Here is a 20,887-nt window from a genome sequence, read left to right as displayed (position 1 = left end):
CAAACAATAAGGACTTTAGGATACTTGAAATCTGTTCACTCCCTCCCATCAGACATGATATTATTTTCCAGTATTTTAGTCCCATGCTGTTTTCATATACCTCAAGTTACTTTAAGCATGGCCAGATTCAAATGCACAAATGACTAGTATACTAAAACAGAGACCTTCAAAGCAGTGGTTCAAACAAGAGAGAAGTGTTCTTCCTTTCTCACAAAGTATTCAAGGAGCAATCAAGTGGTTTGAGGCGGTTAGGCAGCTCCATCCTATGAGGTCACCCAAGATAGGTTTTTTCCATCTTGTTCTGCTACCCTTCCCTACCTAGGGTTAAATCCTGGCACCGGAATGTTCTTAACCACCAAGTCATAGTCATCTTAACTACCCAGATGATAATTCACCTCTACCACGTCCACATTCTACCCTTTGGGAAGGGAGAAAGATGAAGTTGAACACTTCATCTTTCTTTAAGAAAGTGACCTGGAAGTTCATATGATTGCTCTTTGCTGCAAAGTCTCTTGCTGGGTGATTGAGAATCCAACTAAAACCTTGAGGCTTCTGTTATTAAAGGGAAGAAGGTGAGAATGGGCTTTGGGAAACAAGTTGCAGTCTTCACAGACATTACCAGAATCCTGTGTCCTCTTCTGATTTTCTCTGTATTTGCTTCAACCTTGGGCAAGCAGCTCCCCCCACACCCAACTCCCAGTGATGGCAAAGATGATCACTAACAACACTATCCTCATGGTCTCTCATTTTAGCAATTCCAGTAAAAAAGAGAGTGGCTCCTTACAGATAGCTCCAGCTGAAGTCTAGGATTTCTTCTAATGGCTCCAATGTGGATCACATGTCCATCACTAAACTAGTCACTTTGGCCAGGGGGATGCAATGCCCTGGTAAACAGGTGTGGGTCACATAGTCAGCTCTGGAAGGTGGGTTAAGTAGGGTTAATCCCATCCAAACCATATGAACTGAAAGTAAGAAGAGTGGTCCCCAAAAGCCAAATAATGAGGTGCTGTCGTCATCAGAATGGATGCTGAGCAAGCCACATTAACTGATAACCATTAGATTTATCAATCCTATTGGGCCATTGGATGGTTCGATAAGGTTGTACCAATGAATGTATTTTAAAAATCCAAAAGAATGAATATAGAAGGTGATACTGATGATAAAGTGACCTGGAACTCTCTTACTTACACTTCTGATAGGAAGTGGGCAGAGTGGGCATCAGGAGACAAGACTTGTTAAAGGGGGGCTTGGATGAGGAGCCAGCCAAACTGAGTTCAAATCCCGCCCAGTAACTGGCCAATAACACCAGCTTTCTTTTTAAAGAGAGTCTATTCTGGGACAGACATTTCACTAAAGTATCCTTCAGATTTTAAATACGAATTTTAAATAGGAAGTCTCCTTAGTCATTCATTCAGCACGTTGCAAATGAACCTCTGTTATGCTGACCATAGACCATACGGTTTGCTAATTATTTATTTGTCTGTCTTCTGGTTCTCCATAACACACCCCTCTAATTGAGGGCTCCCACAGAGCTAGAATTCATTTGTGTTCCTCAGTCCCCAGGGCACAGAGTGGGCATCAGGAGATGAGACTTGCTAAATGAAAGAAGAGTAAGGTCTCAATGAACACACAGTTCCCTCCTCCAATTTCTAGTTGCCTTGAAAATCATTATTGGAAAGACATCAGCCAAATCCCACAGAGTTCTACAGAATTGAGGGTCAGACCAGATTATCTTGTTTGTAGAAATGTATCTCCTAATAACTTGAAAACACTGCCAGGCATCATTTTATTTATGGAACTCAAATCAAATCATAAAAAGACAAAGACCCAAGTAGAAGGAAGTTCAACAGATAATTGACTAATCAGAGTTGCCTTCTCATCCTGTTTGACTCTAAGGTTATAAAACACCAAAAACCCAGCGGTGTCTTGTGGTCAGTTCCCAATCTAAACACATAAATGACTTTCTTCCCCAGAAACACCAATGACCCCAGCTTACTCGATGCTGAAAACTCTGCCTATCTTGGAGAGAAACAGAGCTGAAGATCAGTGAATGTTGCTAGGGATAAGGAGTAGAAGACAATGCAGGAAACATAAATGGAGGGACATCAAGGAGAGGCCAAAAAAGTAGTTGGAAAAACAAGAGGTCTTCCTGGAGAAGGTATCCAAGTGGCTGCCCTGCTTGGGAAGCTCCATCTAGGCTTTCCCGGATGGGTCCTTTGAATACTAATAGCTACCATTCATCGAGCCATTGCTACATGCCAGATGTTGTGATAAGCATTTTTAGTGCGTTATCCCATTTTAATTCTCAAAACAACCCCGCAAGTCCAGAATTGGTACCTCTGTTCAGAGATAAAAGTAAAGCTCAGAAAGGTGCAGTGATATGTCCATGGCCATACAGCTAAGGAATGTAAATCCAGAATTTGAATCACTGTGGACTTGACTTGACTCAAAGCTTCCGCTCTGAGTCCTTAACTCTCTTCACAAAACCACTTTGAGGTAGCTCTTATTTCCTCCATTCTACAAATGAGGCCACTGAGGCCCAGGGATGACCCAACTTGCCCAAGTGACACAGTGTCAGATCCAAATCAAGCCTGTCTGACTCCAAAGTCTGCTGTGCCCCCTAGGTAGAGGAAGGGCAAAAGCCGGGGGTCAGGAACATGCCAGTAATTCCCTGTGCATCAGGCCCTACCCTGTCCTAGGACACTGTCCCCTTGTTTCCTTTCCACCCCCACCCCCCCAGCCTCCACACTTAGGTCCCTTCCAAGAATTTTCTTTTCCCTGACTCTCCCCAGTATGGGCCCTGGGTTGAATAGGGACTGGGTAGTTCTTGGGAGGCTCTAAGACACCCTTCCCCCAAAGGTCCTCTAATAAAGGAACAGCCAGGGCCCCACCAGCCTGGGGACTCACATCCCTACACATCCGAACAAGGTCTGTGTATGACTGACAAGGGGGGCTTGGATCAGGAGCCAGCCAAACTGAGTTCAGATCCCGCCCAGTAACTGGCCAATAACACCAGCTTTCTTTTTTAAAAAGCGTCTATTCTGGGACAGACATTTCACTAGGGATATCCTTCGTATTTTAAAAATTGAATCCCCCCTCCTCCATGATTGGCCCTATTTTACAAAAGAGGAGCCTGAGGCTCCCGGAGGGGAAGGGACCAGTGTAAGGACAGCAAGCCGTCACCAGCCTGGGACTGGAACCCACCTGGGCCCCAGATTCTGCTGTTGCCTAGGAGCCGAGGAGAGAGGAGCTGCCAGAGCGCGGGGCGCGGGGCGGGGGGGGGGCCTTGGGGGGAAGAGGGAGGGCGAGTTCCCGGCAGCGCGCGCTGACGACAGCAGGTGATTTTTTTCTGCAGCGCGCTTTCTCCCAGCGTCTTGCCTGGATTTTTTCCCCCCGCCGAGCAGTAGATAAGGGTGGGGCCGCTTCCCTGCAGCAGAGACGGCAGCGGCAGTGGCTGCAGCATCATTGGGAGCAGCGTCTGTAGCAATGCTCGGTCTCCGCTGGAGGTGATCGCCTCCGAGCCCTGCTAGGTGGCTGGCTGCGACGGGACGCCTCGGAGAGGAAGAATAGAGCCTCGTCCGTGGCCCCCGAGGCCACCCTGCTCGGCCCTTCCTCTACGCCATGGCTTAAGCCCGCAGCCACCTCGCCTCGCGTCGCCTCGCTTGGCCGGGGTCTGCGCGCCGCCGCCGCAGCAGGGAGGGGCGCGACCCAGACGCCCTCGCCCGGGGACTCCGGGACGCCGTGTGGCTCACCCATCGGTGCCCGCAGCAGACTGCGCTCCCAAGACCTTTGCAGGCGGCTCCCGGAGGCGTTTGCAGCCGGTAATCGGGGGACTTTACGGACTTTATCTCAGTGATAGCTTGACCTTCCTGGGTGCTCCCTGAGAGAGGAGAGCGAGGTAGCTCAGGCCACCAAGGGAAAAACAGGGAACCAGTCTGGTCCAGGGCCGAGGGACTGAAGTAAGATTAGAGACTTGCTTTAGAATCACAAAAAGGAAGGCAGGCCAGCTTTGCAGCTAGCATCATGGCGTGGCCGTGCATCACGCGGGCCTGCTGCATCGCCCGCTTCTGGAACCAGCTGGACAAGGCTGACATCGCCGTGCCGCTGGTTTTCACCAAGTACTCGGAGGCCACCGAGGCCCCGAGCGCCCCGCCGCAGCCGCCGCCGCCGCCGCCGCCGCAGCAGCAGGCGCAGCCGGCGCACGCGCCCCCCTCGGCGCGGGCGGTCGCCATAGAGACGCAGCCGGCCCAGGGCGAGTTGGATGCAGTTGCCCGGGCAACGGGGCCGGCGCCCGGGCCTAGCGGCGAACGCGAGGCGGCGGGTGCCCCCGGCCGGGGCGGGCCCGGCCCCGGCCCGGGCTCCGGCTCCACCTCCAGCGCAGGCCCCGCGGACTCGGTGATGCGTCAGGACTACCGCGCCTGGAAGGTGCAGCGGCCCGAGCCGAGCTGCCGGCCGCGCAGCGAGTACCAGCTTTCCGACGCGCCCTTCGAGCGCGAGACCCAGTACCAGAAGGACTTCCGCGCCTGGCCGCTGCCGCGCCGCGGGGACCACCCGTGGATCCCCAAGCCCATGCAGATCTCCACGTCCTCCCAGACTTCGGGGCCGATTCTCGGGGCGTCCAAGCGCGGGCCGCAGAGCCAGGAGCGCTGGCCGGCGCAGGCCGCCGCGGAGGCCGCGGAGCAGGAGGCGACCCCTGGCGGAGCGGGTGGCCCCGCAGCCGGAAAGCCCTCCGGTGCGGACGAGCGCGACACACGCAAGAAGCCCGGGCCCGCCTGGATGCTGCGCCGCGCCGAGGGACAGGCGCCGGAGCAGATGCCGCTGCCCGCAGCGCAGGCCCCGGTCCAGGCCGCGGGCCCCGAGGCTGGCAAGGGGCGTGCAGCGGCGGACGCCCTCAACAGGCAAATCCGCGAGGAGGTGGCGACCGCGGCGGGCAGCTCCTACAGGTGAGACGCGGGCCGCCGCTCAGGCGACGGGGCAGGCCACCCTTCCCCTTTCGCGGAGGCCGCCCGGGGCTCGTTCCCCGCACCGCCGGCCCCACAGGCAGCCCCTCCCCTTCCAGACCACACCCTCTCCTCGGCCGCATCCCAGACACCCTTCCAGGGCTGACTCCTTTCTGCTCTTTCTCACGCGAAGGCTGTTAGTACTTTCTATTCCGGCCTGCCCAGGCCTTTCCCTTTACCACTTTGGCCACGTTGCCCCATCGCCGCCCCACCTCAGATCCCCGCCTGCTCAACAGAGACCCTTTTGCAGTTTCTTCACAGGCGGTGCCGTTCCGCCCCACCCACTTCTCCAGCGGCATCAGCCTGGACGCTGCCCCTCGCTGGCTCAGCTGTGGCCCAGGGCCATGGTGCTTTCCCGCGGGGCCCCGTCCTCCTAGAAGAATGCTTTCCCAGTGGCCAATCCCCTCCTCCCTAGCCCAGTTCACTTGGCCTTTCATTCTTCCCTCCCTCTCTCAGTCCCTGGGAGACATCCAAGCACCACACCCTTTTCTTGATTCCCCGCAGGGCTCTTCTAGATCACCCTCCTTCTACCATCAGGCTTTGAAGTCAGATTCCTTCCTCCTTTTAGTAGCTGTGACACACTGAGCACTGTTCTTAACCTTTCTGGGCCTAAGGTTCTTAGGTGTAAGATGCAATTGGTAATAGATCGTTCTCTTAGAATTGCTCGTTCGTTTATTAATTAAATATTAATATTTAACATATTTTGCGCACCTACTTTATGTCAGACACTGCACTAGACATTGTGAGAATTACAATGAGATGGCCGAGGAGAATTATGTCTGGCCCATAGTAGGTGATGAGAATGTCTTACTGCCATTACAACCTTGTGCATGATGCCTCAGTATTCTGATTTCCACTTCCTAGATACCTCCAGCCTTCTCCCCTATTGATGCATTTCCTCTTTCCTTTCCCTTTATGTTCTCCAGTTGTGTTGCTCATTCTTTTACCACCAAGAACCCCCTCTTTAGCACATTTAAATTCCTTGTAAATGAATGGCTTCAAGAAAGCGCATATCCATTTTCTCTCTCTCTCTCTCCCTCCCTCCTTATCTTTCTCCCTCCCTCCCTCTTCCCTTCCCTCTCCCTCTCTCCATCCTTCTAGAATTCTCCCTGTGCTGCAGCCTCAGCCCTTCCAACTTGCTTTCTCACCCGTTGTACATCCAATATATATTTCTGAATGCTTAGCTCTCCATCCTCCCTTTATGTTCCAACCCAGATCAAGCAACTAAGAGATCTCATTTGACTCTGAATGTGTAACACTGGGCTTTAGGATCTCTGGGGAAACAGATGTGCAGGATGAATAATTGAGCTAGAGGGGTTCAAAATGTGGCTTATGGGGTCCTTCATCAATGCCACAGCCGGTTGCCTCCTTCCTGCAGGAGACTGTGGTTGGGAGGACTGCTGAGTTAGTGTCTTTTGCCAAGACCCTGTATGTAGCTTCATATCAGACTGATGTCTTTCTCCAGTGAACGTAACAACCACTCCCTCATATGCTGAAGGAAGCATAACAGAGATAGATATCCTCTCTTTTTAAGACAAAATTCGTCTCTCTCCCAGGTTTTAACTCTGGAAAGCATTTCCCAATGAGAAGGGGCAGCTAACATTTGGCTCCTACTCCATCTTCCCAAATTCCACCTCTCACTTGGCATTTCTCTCTTGGTTTATTGTTATCACGACCACAGTGGTCCCCTAGGAGTGCACTACTTTTTTTATGGCTTTGGGTCGGGCAAGATCCTTTTCGTTGGTTCATAGCCATCAGGAGCAGCATTTGCACAATATCTTTATGCTACTACCAAGGGAGGACCAAAAAGAAAAGAAGGAAGCAAATAAGCAAGGGGCATAAAAAACAAAGCCAAGATGTAGTTTTGTGATTCTGCCATGGCTTTCTTGTTTCCTAGGCAGGCCCTACTTCATTCCCAGAGAACCCTAAGATTGGCCCAACATCACAGATTTCTGATCTGGCCTCCTCATCTTCCTACTCTCATTCTACTACCCTGTGGCAGGTGGAACCTTAACACCCACCATGCAGGAAACTACCCCTTCTCACCTCCAGAGAGTCAATGCCAATCAAGAGAGATCCCAAATTCTCAAATCTCCTTTGGTGATCCTACTCAGTTTATGTTTCCAAGTCGGTAGGACTTGCTTTGTCCGTGAAAAATTGGCTAGACAGTCAGGGGATGACCTAACCTTCAGATACAACCCACTCCGAATTTATGGGCTTGCACCTTTGTTCTATATGGCTTCTTCCCCCAAAACGCCACCTTCACTGTACAGTAAGCATGTCAGGCTTTACAGTTAGTATTATACTCATACTGCAAGTGATGGGATTGAATGGGGGAAGGCTCTGCTGTTGCAGCTGGCGAGAATGACTATTTTTAATGACTATCAGAACTCCACCAACCTGTCAAAAAAAAAAAATCTCTGAGCACCTCAAAAGAATTTTTTTTCTCATTTGGGTCTTCTGTAAAATTTAATTATGAATGTGACTTTGGGGCCAGCAGTTCCATTTTGCTGTGTAATCTGAAGGGTTTGGAAGCATTAAGAGAATGAGTGTTGCTAAGAGACATCAATTTCCTTAATGGACAATTTAAGTGCATGACAAAGTTGATGAGAAATTTAGCATTGTTTTTTGTTTCAGAAGAAAAATTAACCAATAATAGGGAAATGCACTTTGGGTGAAAGTAGACATGAAGAAATAAGATAATCAATTAATCAAATATCACATAAAGAAAAAAAATGGGGGTGCCTGGGTGGCTCAGTCGTTAAGCGACTGCCTTTGGCTCAGGTCGTGATCCCAGGGTCCTGGGATCGAGCCCCGCATCTGGCTCCCTGCTCGGCGGGAAGCCTGCTTCTCCCTCTCCCACTCCCCCTGCTTGTGTTCCCTCTCTCGCTGTGTCTCTCTCTGTCCAATAAATAAATAAAATCTTTAAAAAAACGAAAAAAAGAAAAAAGAAAAAAATGCCTGGGAACTGTAGGCTTATCTGGAACATTGAATTTCCTTCCCTATTGTCTCATATTCTTTTCCTTGCTATGATTCCAAATATCTCCTGAATCTAAGTATGCCCCATGGCTGACATAGATGAGTCTTACATTGCCTTGTTAGAGGCCAGGTTGGGTTCCATTTCAAAGATAATTTGATTTACAAACCCTTTTCTTCTGCCACTCTACATAAATCATGGTGGCTTACACCATGGTGACTGGTTCATCTCATGGGCTTTCCAAGTGACATCTGTCACATGACATCAATGCAAGCAGTTGGCTTAAATAGAGAAAGGACACATAATCCATCAGCTTAACATATTGGTATATAATGTAAAATATACAGTCAGCATGCAGAGACATATACATACTCATTAGTTTTTCTCCTACAATATACAGTCAGTACATAATATCAAATGTCCTTTGACACTATGATTTTGAGAAACCTTCCCAATTCAACAGTTCATCTAATTCATAACATATCCACACTGGCTTGGGATTTTTGCATTAAGTGCTATCTCAGATATCTTTCATTATTCACCATCATGAAATTGATTAATTTTTATTACACTCATTTTACATAGGTGATGTTATAAAATTGAGAAGCATGTCTCTGTTACCACTTTTAACGTTAAGGATGGATTTTGCTGGGCAGCCACTTGTGACTTTAGACCTAGCATTCTCAATTAGAAAAGAGATGAGTCATGACGAGGGGATTAAAATTCCCCTCTCAGTCAGTCCCATTGCCCTAGCCATCAGTTAATAGGGATAGATGGGGTGGCAGATGCTCCCCATAGAAATGCTAATGAGAAACTTCTCCTGGAAGAAATCAGCTGAGGCACCAGGAGGTAGAATTAATAAACCAGAGGCAAAATACTTGACAAATGAGAGCAGTAACAAGGAAATCGGAAAGAAAAGGAGCCTTTCGTGTCTACCCTACAGTCTTCCATGAAGGTTAGAGAAAGCCCCGTCTGATGTGGGTGGCTTCTGCTGGCAAAACTGCCCTATGCTTCTAGGGCAACTGCCCACTTCCCTAATTTCTTCCTGGGCAAGTCTCAGCAATACTTCAAGACCAATCTCAGATACTGAATCTTTAAGGATACCTCCCAGGTTCTGCCATTCAGAACTAATTTTTCTTGTATTCCCTTTTTATATTTTGTGCACTCCCATTGTCTGCTTGACTATAAGATACTTTTGTCTGTATCTGCCTCCTCCACCGGATCACAAACACTGGAAGAGAAGGGCTGTATTTTGTTCATCTCTATACCTCTCACAGCGTAACATTGTGCCCAGGTGCCATATAAGCTTGCAGAATCCAGTAGAATTTTTAAAGTTTGGTGAAAATTTTATTCACCCACACCTTGATTCATTTCATTCAGTTTAATTTGTTGGATTTATTTCAGAAAATGACCACCAAGCCCCTGCTATGTATCAGATAGGATGCTGGGGATACCAGATGAATAAGTTATAACCTTTATATAAGGAAGTTATGCCTGCCTTAATCAAGATAAAGTCCAGTCTCTACTAGAGTAGTCCTAAAAGTAAATGTTCAAATGAGGACAGGCAGCAAACCTTCACCCAGGGCAATGATCCTCCACCTTGACTGCACATTGAAATCACTGGAGAGCTTTAAAAACACTGATGCATATGTGCCTTGCCCAGAAATTCTGTTTTACAGTCAACAAAACAAAGAGGCAACCCACAGAATGGGAGAAGATATTTGCAAATGACACTACAGATAAAGGGCTGGTATCCAAAATCTATAAAGCACTTCTCAAACTCAACACCCAAAAAACAAATAATCAAGTCAAAAAGTGGGCAGAAGAGATGAACAGACACTTCTCTGAAGAAGACATACAAATGGCTAACAGACACATGAAAAAATGTTCATCATCATTAGCTATCAGGGAAATCCAAATCAAAACCACACTGAGATACCACCTTACTCCAGTTAGAATGGCCAAAATGGACAGGGAAAGAAGCAACAAATGTTGGAGATGTTGTGGAGAAAGGGGAACCCTCTTACACTGTTGGTGGGAATGCAAGTTGGTACAGCCACTTTGGAAAACAGTGTGGAGGTTCCTCAAAATTTAAAAATAGAGCTACCCTATGACCCAGCAATTGCATTCCTGGGTATTTACCCCAAAGACACAGATGTAGTGAAAAGAAGGGCCATATGCACCCCAGTGTTCATAGCAGCAATGTCCGCAATAGCAAACTGTGGAAAGAGCCGAGATGCCCTTCAACAGATGAATGGATAAAGAAGATGTGGTCCATATATACAATGGAATATTACTCAGCCATCAGAAAAGATGAATACCCAACTTTTACATCAACATGGATAGGACTGGAGGAGATTATGCTAAGCGAAATAAGTCAAGCAGAGAAAGTCAATTATCATATGGTTTCACTTATTTGTGGAACATAAGGAATAGCATGGAGGACATTAGGAGAAGGAAGGGAAAAATGGGGGGGAGGAATTGGAGGGAGAGATGAACCATGAGAGACTATGGACCTGAGAAACAAACAGGGTTCTAGAGGGGAGGGGGGAGGGGGGATTGGTTAGCCCGGTGATGGGTATTAAGGAGGGCACGTACTGCATGGAGCACTGGGTGTTATACGAAAACAATGGATCGTGGATCACTACATCAAAAACTAATGATGTATTGTATGGTGACTAACATAATAAAATTAAAAACTACAAAAAAAAAAAAGAAAGAAATTCTGTTTTAATTGGTCTGGGATGTGGCCTGAGCATCTGAATATTTCAAAAATGGTCTCAGGCGATTCTCATGTGCAATTCAGGTTATGTCCTACTTCCCTAAGGCAAGGGTTCTCAAAATTTAGTACACCCAAGAATCATCTGGCAAGTTTTCTAAAATCCAGATTCCTGGGCCTCATCCTCAGGCATACTGATTCAGTAGGTTTAAAGTAGAGCCTAAGAAACTACATTTTAACATGCAGTCAAGGTAATTTTGATGCAAGCGAAGTTCAAGCTTTACTTGGGAAAATACTGCTTGGAGAAATTGTCCTTACGTTATTGAGTTTTCTCTTATACAAAAACAGTGTTGGTTGCCATTTATTTAAGTCTTTTATGTGCTTCACTTACATTTTGTAATTTTCTGCACAAGAGTCTCTCTCTCTCTCTCTCCATCTCTCTCTCTCTCTCTCTCACACACACACACATACACACACGCATTTTTAAGTTATATTGTTCTATATTTAAATCTCTAGTAATCTAACTGGATGTTAACTTTAGGTATGGAATGAGGTAGGGATCCAATTTTCTTTTTTGTCTTATGGAAACTTTTATCCTTAAAATGCAACTTTTCCTCACTAATATCTCCATGAATCTCCTCTAACACGTAAGGGTCACATATGCTTGGATGTATTTCTGGGATATCTGTTCTATTCCGTTATTCTGAGTTAATGCCACACTATCATCTTTTCTTTTTGTCTAAAGTATTTCCAATTATTTTTCCTATTGTGAGGAGTATATTTTATTACATTTTCTAATAGTTTGTTGCTCATATGTATTAATTTTTGGATGTTGATCTTGTATTGAGCAATCTTATCACACTCACTAATTAGTTTTGTCTGCAGACTCCCTTGGACTGTCTGTGGTTTTTAGCAAGTACCAATTTATTGTCTTCCTTTCCAATATTTATAAATCTTTTTTTGTGTATGTGTACTGCTGCATTGGTGAGGACATAGGGTATAGTTTTGATAGTAGGTGATAACAGACATCTTTGTCTTGGGATGTGGAAATGCTTCTTAAGTTTTATCATTAAGCCTGAGGTTTGCTCTGTATTTCTATGAGATAGCTTCATATCAGGTTAAGAAACTTCTCTTTATCCTGGTTTACTAAGGGTTTCTAAAAATGTGGGTGGGTATTGAATTTTGTTGAATGCTTTTTCTGCATCAACGGAGATGATCATACGGTTTTTCTTTTCGAATCTGTTAATAGAGTATTCTGATATTGAACCATCTTTGCATTCCTGAGATAAACCTTACTTGTATAAAAGTATATTTTATGATGTTGAATTCGGTTTGCTATTTTTTATTTGAAATGTTTGCATATATATTTATATCATCCCCAAAGAAGGAGTAGAGAAAATTAGCCATCAGAGAATGGAGCCCTGAGGGATGTAAGTATTTGGGGGGTACTGACAGCAGAAGGAATAGCCATGAAAAAAAAACAAAGAAGGAATGATCAGAGGAGGAAATCAGAACAGAGACATATCACAGAAACCACACCGAATACCTAACTCAGCAATGCCTTATGCCTCTTTGGAATTTTTTGCTGAGGAATTAGTGTACAAAGCATTTTGCTAGATCACTGGTTGACCTTGTGCAGTTAACTCTCAGAGATATAATGTTGACTGAGACTAACCCACAATGAGGAAAGGAGATAAGATACAGGCAGTTCTTGGTTGCTCTCTTAGGGGGGAAAAAAGAGGCACCTACAGCATATATTAACTTTAAAAAATAAGTCAAGCTAGTGATAGTTCTAAATCTGTAATCACTTAAGAATCGCTCAGTTTCCCAGACACAACACTAAAATACACCAGTAAATGTCCACTAAGATTAAAAAGCTATCTCTATCATCAGTGCAGCTTTGGCTTTACAAATTATATCAGTTGTATAAATGTAGATGGGTGAGCTTCTAATTCTCTACTGAATGAAGAAAACTGCAAGATGAGCCTCAACCAACAAACTAAAAATTCTCTTGATGTTCACTAAAAATGCTAGTTTTCACCCTTTAAAATAATAATAGTAGCTAATTGAGTACCTACTATGTGCCTGGCAGGCTGCTAGAAATCTTAGATGCATTTTCTCCTACAATCTTTATAGTGGCCCAGCAGAAATGGTACTATTATTTCCCTGTTAGAGCTTAGGACCCACAGGGCCTCTTATTTGCCCTTTAGGTTTTTAGACTCTGAAGGCAGACTTTGTCTAATGCTATTTCTCAATACATGCCATGTCCTCCATGTCATATTAACGTGTATTGTCTCAACTCAGTTTTAATCCAGTAAACATTGATTAGTGTCTACTCTGTACCAGGCTCATTCCTACAATGATAAAGCAGTCTTGCTCTTGAAAGGCTTATGTGTATTAGGCAGAGACAAGTGTGCTGAAAAGTACCCTAATAAAAATTCTGTGCAGGGTATGGTGGGGCACAGAGGAGAGAGAGAGTTTAAGTCTACTTAATTTGAGGGCTGTCAACCAAAGGGTTCAGGAGAGAGGGGATTGTGCAGGCTGGATCTTCAAAAAGGAGTGGACATTGTGGGGAAGGAATCAATTTGAGTAAATGTATGAGAAGATAAATCGTAAGCAGTTCTGTGTGGGCAGCATTTAGAGGTTTCATGGGATGACAATAGAATGGTGAAGGGTAGACCAGGTGGGTAGGCCGGGCCGGCTCCTTTGTCCTATAAGCAAAGAGAAGAAGCAGGATTAGGTTTTGGATTTTGGAAAAGGTGACTTTGACAGTGGTGGGAAGGATGGATTGGGGGGCATGGAGTTCAGGAAGAAGCTGTAGACTGGGTGAGAGATGACGAAGACCTCCAGGAAGGAAAGAAAGTAACCAAGCACTGACTGTATAGGATACAATAATGTTGTGGCTAATTGAAAGCAGGTCCAAAGGCAAAGAGAAGAATCTAGGATGTTTCCCAGATTTTATGCTTTGGATGTCTGAGGAAACAGTCATTCACTGAGCTAGATAAACACAGTTTTGAGCCAATTGAATTTGAGGTGTTTTTTGCAAGGTTGACATGGAGATGTTCAGTAGAAAATGAAAATAGAAAATAGAAATCCACCCTGCTAGTAAGGGTGTAAACTGGTACAATCACTTTCATAAAACTCTTCAGCATTATCTACTCAAGTTAAACATATGTTTTACTCTAAGACCCAGTATCTGTCCCCTTGAATATATACCTAACAGAAACGAGGACAAAAGAATTGTACAAGAATGTACATAGCAGCTTTATTAATAATAGCTAAAAAGAAAAAACAACCCAAGTGTCCATCAACAACAGGATAAATTGTGGTATATTCATATAGTGGAATATCATATGGCAGGATACGGCAGGGAGAATAATGCTCCTCCCCAACCCCCCACCCAAGGATGTCCACATCCCAACTCCTGGAACATGGGAGTATGCCATGTTACAGAGCACAAGGGACTTTACAGATGTCATTAAGTTAAGCATCTTGAGGTGGGGTGAGTATCCTGGATTATGGGCCCACTGTAATCACAGAAATCTTTATAAGTGAAAGGTCAGTGTCACAGTGATGCCATGTGATAAAGACTCAGCCAGACATTGCTGGCTTAGAAGATGGAAAAGGGGACATGAGCCAAGGAAAGCAGGCAGCTGTTAAGAAACTGGAAAAGGCAAGGAAATGGCTTCTCTCCTAGAGCCTTCAGAAGGAACACCTTGCTTCTGATGACACCTTGATTTTTTTCCAGTGAGACCCATTACAGACTTTTTAACTTAGAACTAGAAGATAATACATCTGCATTGTTTTAAGCCACTCGGCTTGTGGTAATTCATTTCAGCAGCTACAGGGAACTAATACACAGAGTTTCTCAATCTTGGCACTACTGAGATTTTGGGCTGGATGATTCTTTGTTGTGAGGCGCTGTCCTGTGCATTGTGGCATCCTTGGCCTCTATCCACTCCATGCCGTAGCATTTCCCACTGCACCCTCACCCTTGCTGAATTGTGATCAACACAAATGTTTCCAGACATTGCCAAAAGACCTCTGCAGGCGAAAAAATTGCTGCTGGTGAGAACCACTGTTGTATGAAAAGTAAAATCACTGCAGTACTCTATAATATGGATATATCCCACAGACATGATGATGAATGAAAGGAACAGATGAGGTACATTTACTGAATGATTCCATTTATATGGATTTCAAAAACAGCTCAAAGGAATTGATGGTGGTGGCAGTCAGAATATTGGTGATCTCTGGGGGTGGGGTGGGTAACTGGTTGAGAAGGAGCATAAGAGAACCTTCCAAGATATTGGAATTGTTCTATATCTTGTTCTGGTTGCTGGTTAGGTGGATCTAGACATGGCAACAATTAAGGTTTATGGACTTTATTTTATGAATGTTATACCTCAACCAACAATTAAAAAACAAAGTACAAACCAAGTAAGAGAAAAGGCGGAACAGAAAAGATCCGGACATGGACCTGTCAGTGAGGATCAAACCCACAGGCATCAGGGTGGCTGGGGAATAAAGAGGGTGAGAAGAAGAGACTGTTGGGGCCGGGGCCCAAGCAGCACTGACACATCAGGGATAGGCGGAGGAAGAGTCAGTCGAGGATGGGCCGTTGGTGTCCGTATGGAGTGAAAGCTCAGGGCCCTCCTTTGTCCCCACTTCCCACCTCCTCTGCCACCGGCCTCTGTGTTCCCTGCAGGAGCTACCCCACTTGTATATAAAACATCCGAGTACTCTTCCCTACCCTCACTGTCCTAGCATAGCCCATTGCCAATGTGTATTTCTTTCCAAACTGAATGAAGAGGCTTCTGCAGGACCATGCCTGGTGTAACCTCTTTTGGTGGGAAAATTGGGCCCAGGCCCCAAGCCACAAAATGCACCATAAGTGCCTCCTTGAAACACTGCTTTCTCCACCGTGCTGTTCCCTGTGGTCACTGTCTATTTCGTGCAGTGACTTCAAAAAGTTGGCCCATGTCGCGGCATATCCTAAAGGGCATTTTTACAATCTTCTTAGCCCCTAAGAACTGTTCTCTGTTAGACCACCATGACAGGCGAAAGATAGGCAATGGCAGAATGGAAAGGAGCATCCTGTTATGAATGTTAGAACAGAAACATAATTGAGTTTCAACCCCACTTACTGAGTATTTACTCGGTGCCAATTGCTTTAACATATCTTTTTATTTAGACTTCATAATGACCTTCTATAATGTCTGTCTTGAAAGATGAACACTAGGGTCAGGGAGGTCTGGGGGCTGATATCACACAACCAGTCAACGGCTGAGGGGGCCCTGGAGCCTGTTTCTCCTCTTCTCGGCCCACTACTGTGTCTTATCTGCGAAACTCAAGCAGACACCTGCCAAGTGCCCCAGTTTGATGCCCTTCCTAGGAGGCTGCTATGCGCCCCCACCCTTTGTGCTGTCTTTTTGGCTCCCACTCTCCTAAGCCCATGCCATCCTCCTTCACCAGCTTGTTTCTGCAGTGGGAGAGGGTTGCCTGTCTCACTGCTCCTTATCCTGAACTCTCCTCAGATTCCCTTCCCCACCAGAGCAAGGCCCACCACCTCGGGCTGCAGTCAAGGTTTTCCAGGATCTGACCTATCTGGTGTTCTCAGCGTTTTTGCCCACTGCTCCCCACACTCACCTGATGCTTTTTCCTGGGGATTCTCAGTTCTGGTTGTACATTACAATCATGGGGGCCCCAACAGGTGATCTAGCCAAATCACAGTCTAAGCTGGGCCTTGACAAGCCCTACATGTAACTACGGCTGGATTTTGCTCACAGTTTTCCCTCCTGCCCTCCTCCTATCTTCCTTCTAAATCCCTCCTATCCTTCAGAGCTTTTAGTCCATTGTGAAAGAGGCTTATACTGTAAAAACAGGGAATTAGGTTGGATTTATTTGATCATAATATCATAATAATAATGCAGTGGGCTTAATATTATTTTTATTCCGAGTTCAATGCAGCATCCTTAGAGCATGCAAAGGCTGGGGCTATGGGCTATGAGGATTTAAGGTGCAGAGCACATGGTCTCCACTCACAGGAGCTTGCTGTCTTGTGAGGCAGGTAACATGGATGCAAGCTTCTAAAGCACCAGACAGGGCCTGCTGAGGACTAAACTCAGGGACCAGAGATCTCAAGGGCCACAACAAGTGCTGGTTAATTTTGTTGAAAGATTCATGGATGGGATGGTGGGATGAGTCCTTGGAGGTGTCCTGGTGTCCCGTGAAGGATTTGCTGACCATTAAAACTGGGTTCGAATCATTTCTCTGTAACTTAAAAATCTATGTGACCTTGAGAAAGTCTTTCGTTTTCTCATCAGTAAAATGGAGATAATTGCACAGTAGTGACTTCAGAATCATGATGAAGATGGGGGGAGATAACACTCTCCCCCAGTGTACACCCATCGTACTAAGTCCTGGCCACGTTTATTGTTATCATTGAAAGAATGGAATAGAGTCAGTTACCAATGAAAGTCTTTCAGTTATTCACTCAGCAAACATCTGTCACATCTTGTATCAGGCACTATGCTAGGACCCGGGGATACAGAAATGAATTGCACATATTCCCTCTCCTAAAAAGAGCTCTAGCAAGAGAAACATACTGAGAAAATTATAGTATTAGTAGTATGTGCAATAGTAGAAATATGGACAAGATATTGAGGGGATGTAGAGTAAAGGGGGGGCCTGCCTCCATCTGAATCATGGACCACTTCCACTTCCTGAAGGAGGTGTGCCTGTGCAGTGTGTCAAAAGCGTGGAGTCAGTTCCATTGGGAAGGCAAGAGGTTAGGAGCTAGATATTTCTTCCTGCAGGTCTTTAACAATGAGCTAAGAACAAAGAAGGCCACTTAAGAGTACAATACTTACTAGTAATTTCAGCTCCTCTCCGATGTCTAGCTTTATCTTGGGACTTGTGTTCAAATTCTACTCACCACTTGTTAACTATATGACTTTGGGCAAGTTACTTAACCTCTCTTTTCTGATTTTGTTTCCTCAGTGGTAAAATAGAATCAATAATATCTACCTTGCAAAGTTGTTGAAAGACTAAATATTCCTAAAAGACTAAGTTTGTGACTTGTGACTCTTTTGCCTTTTTTTTTTTAAGATTTTATTTATTTATTTGAGAGAGAGTGCGCGAGCACACAAGCGGGGAGTGAGGGCAGAGGGAGAGAGAGAAGCAGACCCCCTGCCAAGCTGCAAAATAATCAGGCAGGCAGGGAGGTGGCACATTCCAGGCAGAAGGGACACCTGGAGCATGGAGAGTTAGATATGCATTTGGGGAATCACAGATATTCAGATATGACAAACGTTCCAAGTGTGAGGAGTGACATAGCAGGAGATGAGTCTGGAAAGGTCTAGAGCAGTGATCGGTAAACTTTCTGTAAAGGTATAGATAATATATATTTTAGGCTCCCCCAGCCCTCATATGTTATATAACAAGAGAGAACAAATTTCCCGGAAGTTTTAGTGTTGAAATTCAAAATATAATAATAATAATTGAATACAATATTTTGTAATATAGGTCTACTAATGAGAAGAATGGATTTTTTTTTTAGGGGAATAACATTTGCTGAAATGAGGTTCAAAATTAATGTTCCCCTTCATCATATTTGATTACAAGTATTTATCTACAAAAACTATTCTTAGCTCATGGCTGAACAGAGCCAGGTAGAGGGCTGGATTTGGCTCATGGACTACAGTTTGCCAATCTCTGATCTGTATTATTATTTTTCTTTAAGATTTATTTATTCATTTGAGAGAGAGAAAGAGCATGAAAGCAGGGTGAGGGGCAGATGGAAAGGGAGAGAAGCCTCAAGCAGACTCCCTGCTGAGCATGGAGCCCAGCGGGACCCAGGGCTTGATCCCAGGACCCTGAGATCATGACCTGAGCTAAAATCAAGAGTTGGCCCCTTAACTGACTGAGCCACCCAGGAACCCTCTGATCTGTATTATTGAAGACAGAACACCGTGCTATCAAGTTGCAGACTTTGTGTTTAAGTGTCAAATAACTTCTGACCACAGTGCCTGAGAATACTTAGTTTGACTGTTCCTTATTAAGCACATCATTTATTCTTCCCAAGTGACATAGGCACTCTCTTGTTTCCTTACAGCTGAAATGCAACAGGGCACTGATATATGTGTGAGAGAGTCTCTTTGTCCTCATATATAATGGGATACCAAGGATACAAGGTACAGGAGTCACCATTGTGAAATAATATCAGTCTCTGGCTGCTATGACCATTTCATTTGGGGTTCTCTTGGGAGCTGGAACAAGCTTTTAAAAAAATAGATAAGGGGGCGCCTGGGTGGCTCAGTTGGTTGGGCAACTGCCTTCGACTCAGGTCATGATCCTGGAGTCCCTGGATCGAGTCCCGCATCGGGCTCCCTGCTTGGCGGGGAGTCTGCTTCTCCCTCTGACCCTCCCCCTTCTCATGTGCTCTCTCTCATTCTCTCTCTCTCAAATAAATAAATAAAATCTTTAAAAAAATAAAAAAATTAAAAATTAAAAAATAGATAAGGAATAAGTGCTATTACAAGGTGCATGAGGACAGATTCCCTTGCCTAGGATTTGGCACCTAAGAAAAGCACAGAAGAGACCTCTACCATGAGAGGATTGTGGTGACAACCCAAAGAAGCTCTGTTCCAGCATGACTCCAAGGGCTGGCTATGAACTGGAGTCAGTGATTGCAGCTGCTGAGAATCTAATCTTTTCACACCATTCTCTGGGGAGCTTTTTAGTACATCATAATAGTCCCAACCCAAACTATATTTCTCGGAAGGTGATACTTTATAAATGCTACCTTAATCTCTATCTAGATGGAGGAATTTGGGTAAAGAGCATTACTTTGTTAATAAATCAATTCAATTCAATTCAATTCATATTTGTTGAGTACTTCCTATGAATAAGACACTTAGCTAGGCTCTGGGGAGATGACTGTGAGGTCTGCAGTTTGGCACATCCTGATTTACTCTGTGTCTGTTCCTACTTCAATAATACGGAGAAGTACAATGATGAAGATGATGATGATGATGATGATGATGGAAAAGGGAGGAAGAGGCAGGAGGAGATGATGCAGCGGCAGAAGCATGGATGCTTTTAACTAAGCAAGGTCTTTAGGGCAAGAGGTGATAGAAGAGGGAAGAGTACTGAAGAAAAGGTGAAGAACATAAGGGAAATTAGTAATCACAGCTACTGATCTGATAGCCATGGTGCAGAGGATCAACCAAAAGAATTGGCATCAGATAAACATCAGCTCAAATCTCAGCCTTTCCATTTAGTACTTATGCAACCCTGGTGAAGTTATTTCAAGTCTCTGAGTCTGAATTTCCTCCTCAAGAAAATGGGGCAATATTATACATGTCATAGGTTGCATGGATATGTACAATGTTTTATAAATCATTAGGTCCTTGCAGTCGAAATTTTAAATATCAATACTTAAAAATAAGCATGGAATCTGACTGCACACCAGTTTAGACAGATTAGTCACTCGAGACAGGCTCCGAACTAAGTTGGATTATAGCTCTGAACAAGATAGATGCAGTGCACCATGGAGTGAGCTGTAGAATGACAGATACGGTGTTAAACATGCATTCCAATCGCTGATTATTAAATACAATTGTGATGAATTTTAGGCAGGGAAAGTACTAAGTGCTGGGAGGGCATTTAATGGGAGCCCACAGGGGGCACCTGGGTGGCTCAGATGGTTAAGCATCTGCCTTCGGCTCAGGTCATGATCCCAGCGTCCTGGGATCGAGTCCCACATCGGGCTCCCTGCTCCTTGGGAGCCTGCTTCTCCCTCTGCCTCTCTCTCTCTCTCTCTCTCTGTCTCTCATGAATAAATAAATAAAATCTTAAAAAAAAATAATAATAATGGGAGCCCACAGGCCTAACTGAGACCAGGGTTGCAGCTGTCATCTGAGGAAGTGGTGTTTGAGCTGAACCCTGGGGGGTGAAGGTGAGCCTTGATACCTGCCCAGCTTGAGCCCCTCCTTCTGGCTTCATTTTCTGGCCTGTCACTAATGAGTTGGCCCAGTCCCCTCTGGAGGACTTCCGGGCTAAGGGACCACATTCCAAGTTCCCCTTAAACACCCAAGCGCATGATGCCAAAGCGCCCTGTCCTGAGGCTTGCAGCAGAGAGCACAGGGCAGAGGACAGAGCACAGCTGTAATGAGCAACTCTGAGGGC

The 20,887-nt window shown here is 45.3% G+C and overlaps 1 protein-coding gene across 1 annotated transcript in view; it reads left to right on the top strand.

Moving 5' to 3' along the window:
* Positions 1 to 3,308: 3,308 nt before the first annotated feature.
* The window catches only part of MAP6 (microtubule associated protein 6), a 76,293-nt gene continuing 58,714 nt past the window's right edge, over positions 3,309 to 20,887 (top strand). Inside the window, exon 1 of the mRNA XM_034995191.1 lies at positions 3,309 to 4,943. Within this exon, the coding sequence (XP_034851082.1) occupies positions 4,024 to 4,943 (920 nt within the window). The 5' untranslated portion in view covers positions 3,309 to 4,023. The remainder of the gene's footprint in view (positions 4,944 to 20,887) is intronic.

This window comes from Mirounga leonina, unplaced genomic scaffold (genome assembly GCF_011800145.1).
Source record: "Mirounga leonina isolate KUSES-001 unplaced genomic scaffold, KU_Mleo_1.0 Mir_92, whole genome shotgun sequence".
NCBI classification, from domain to species: Eukaryota; Metazoa; Chordata; class Mammalia; order Carnivora; family Phocidae; genus Mirounga; species Mirounga leonina.
The sequence above is the reverse complement of the archived record's forward strand: the minus strand, read 5'-3'. Positions and strand labels throughout refer to the sequence as shown.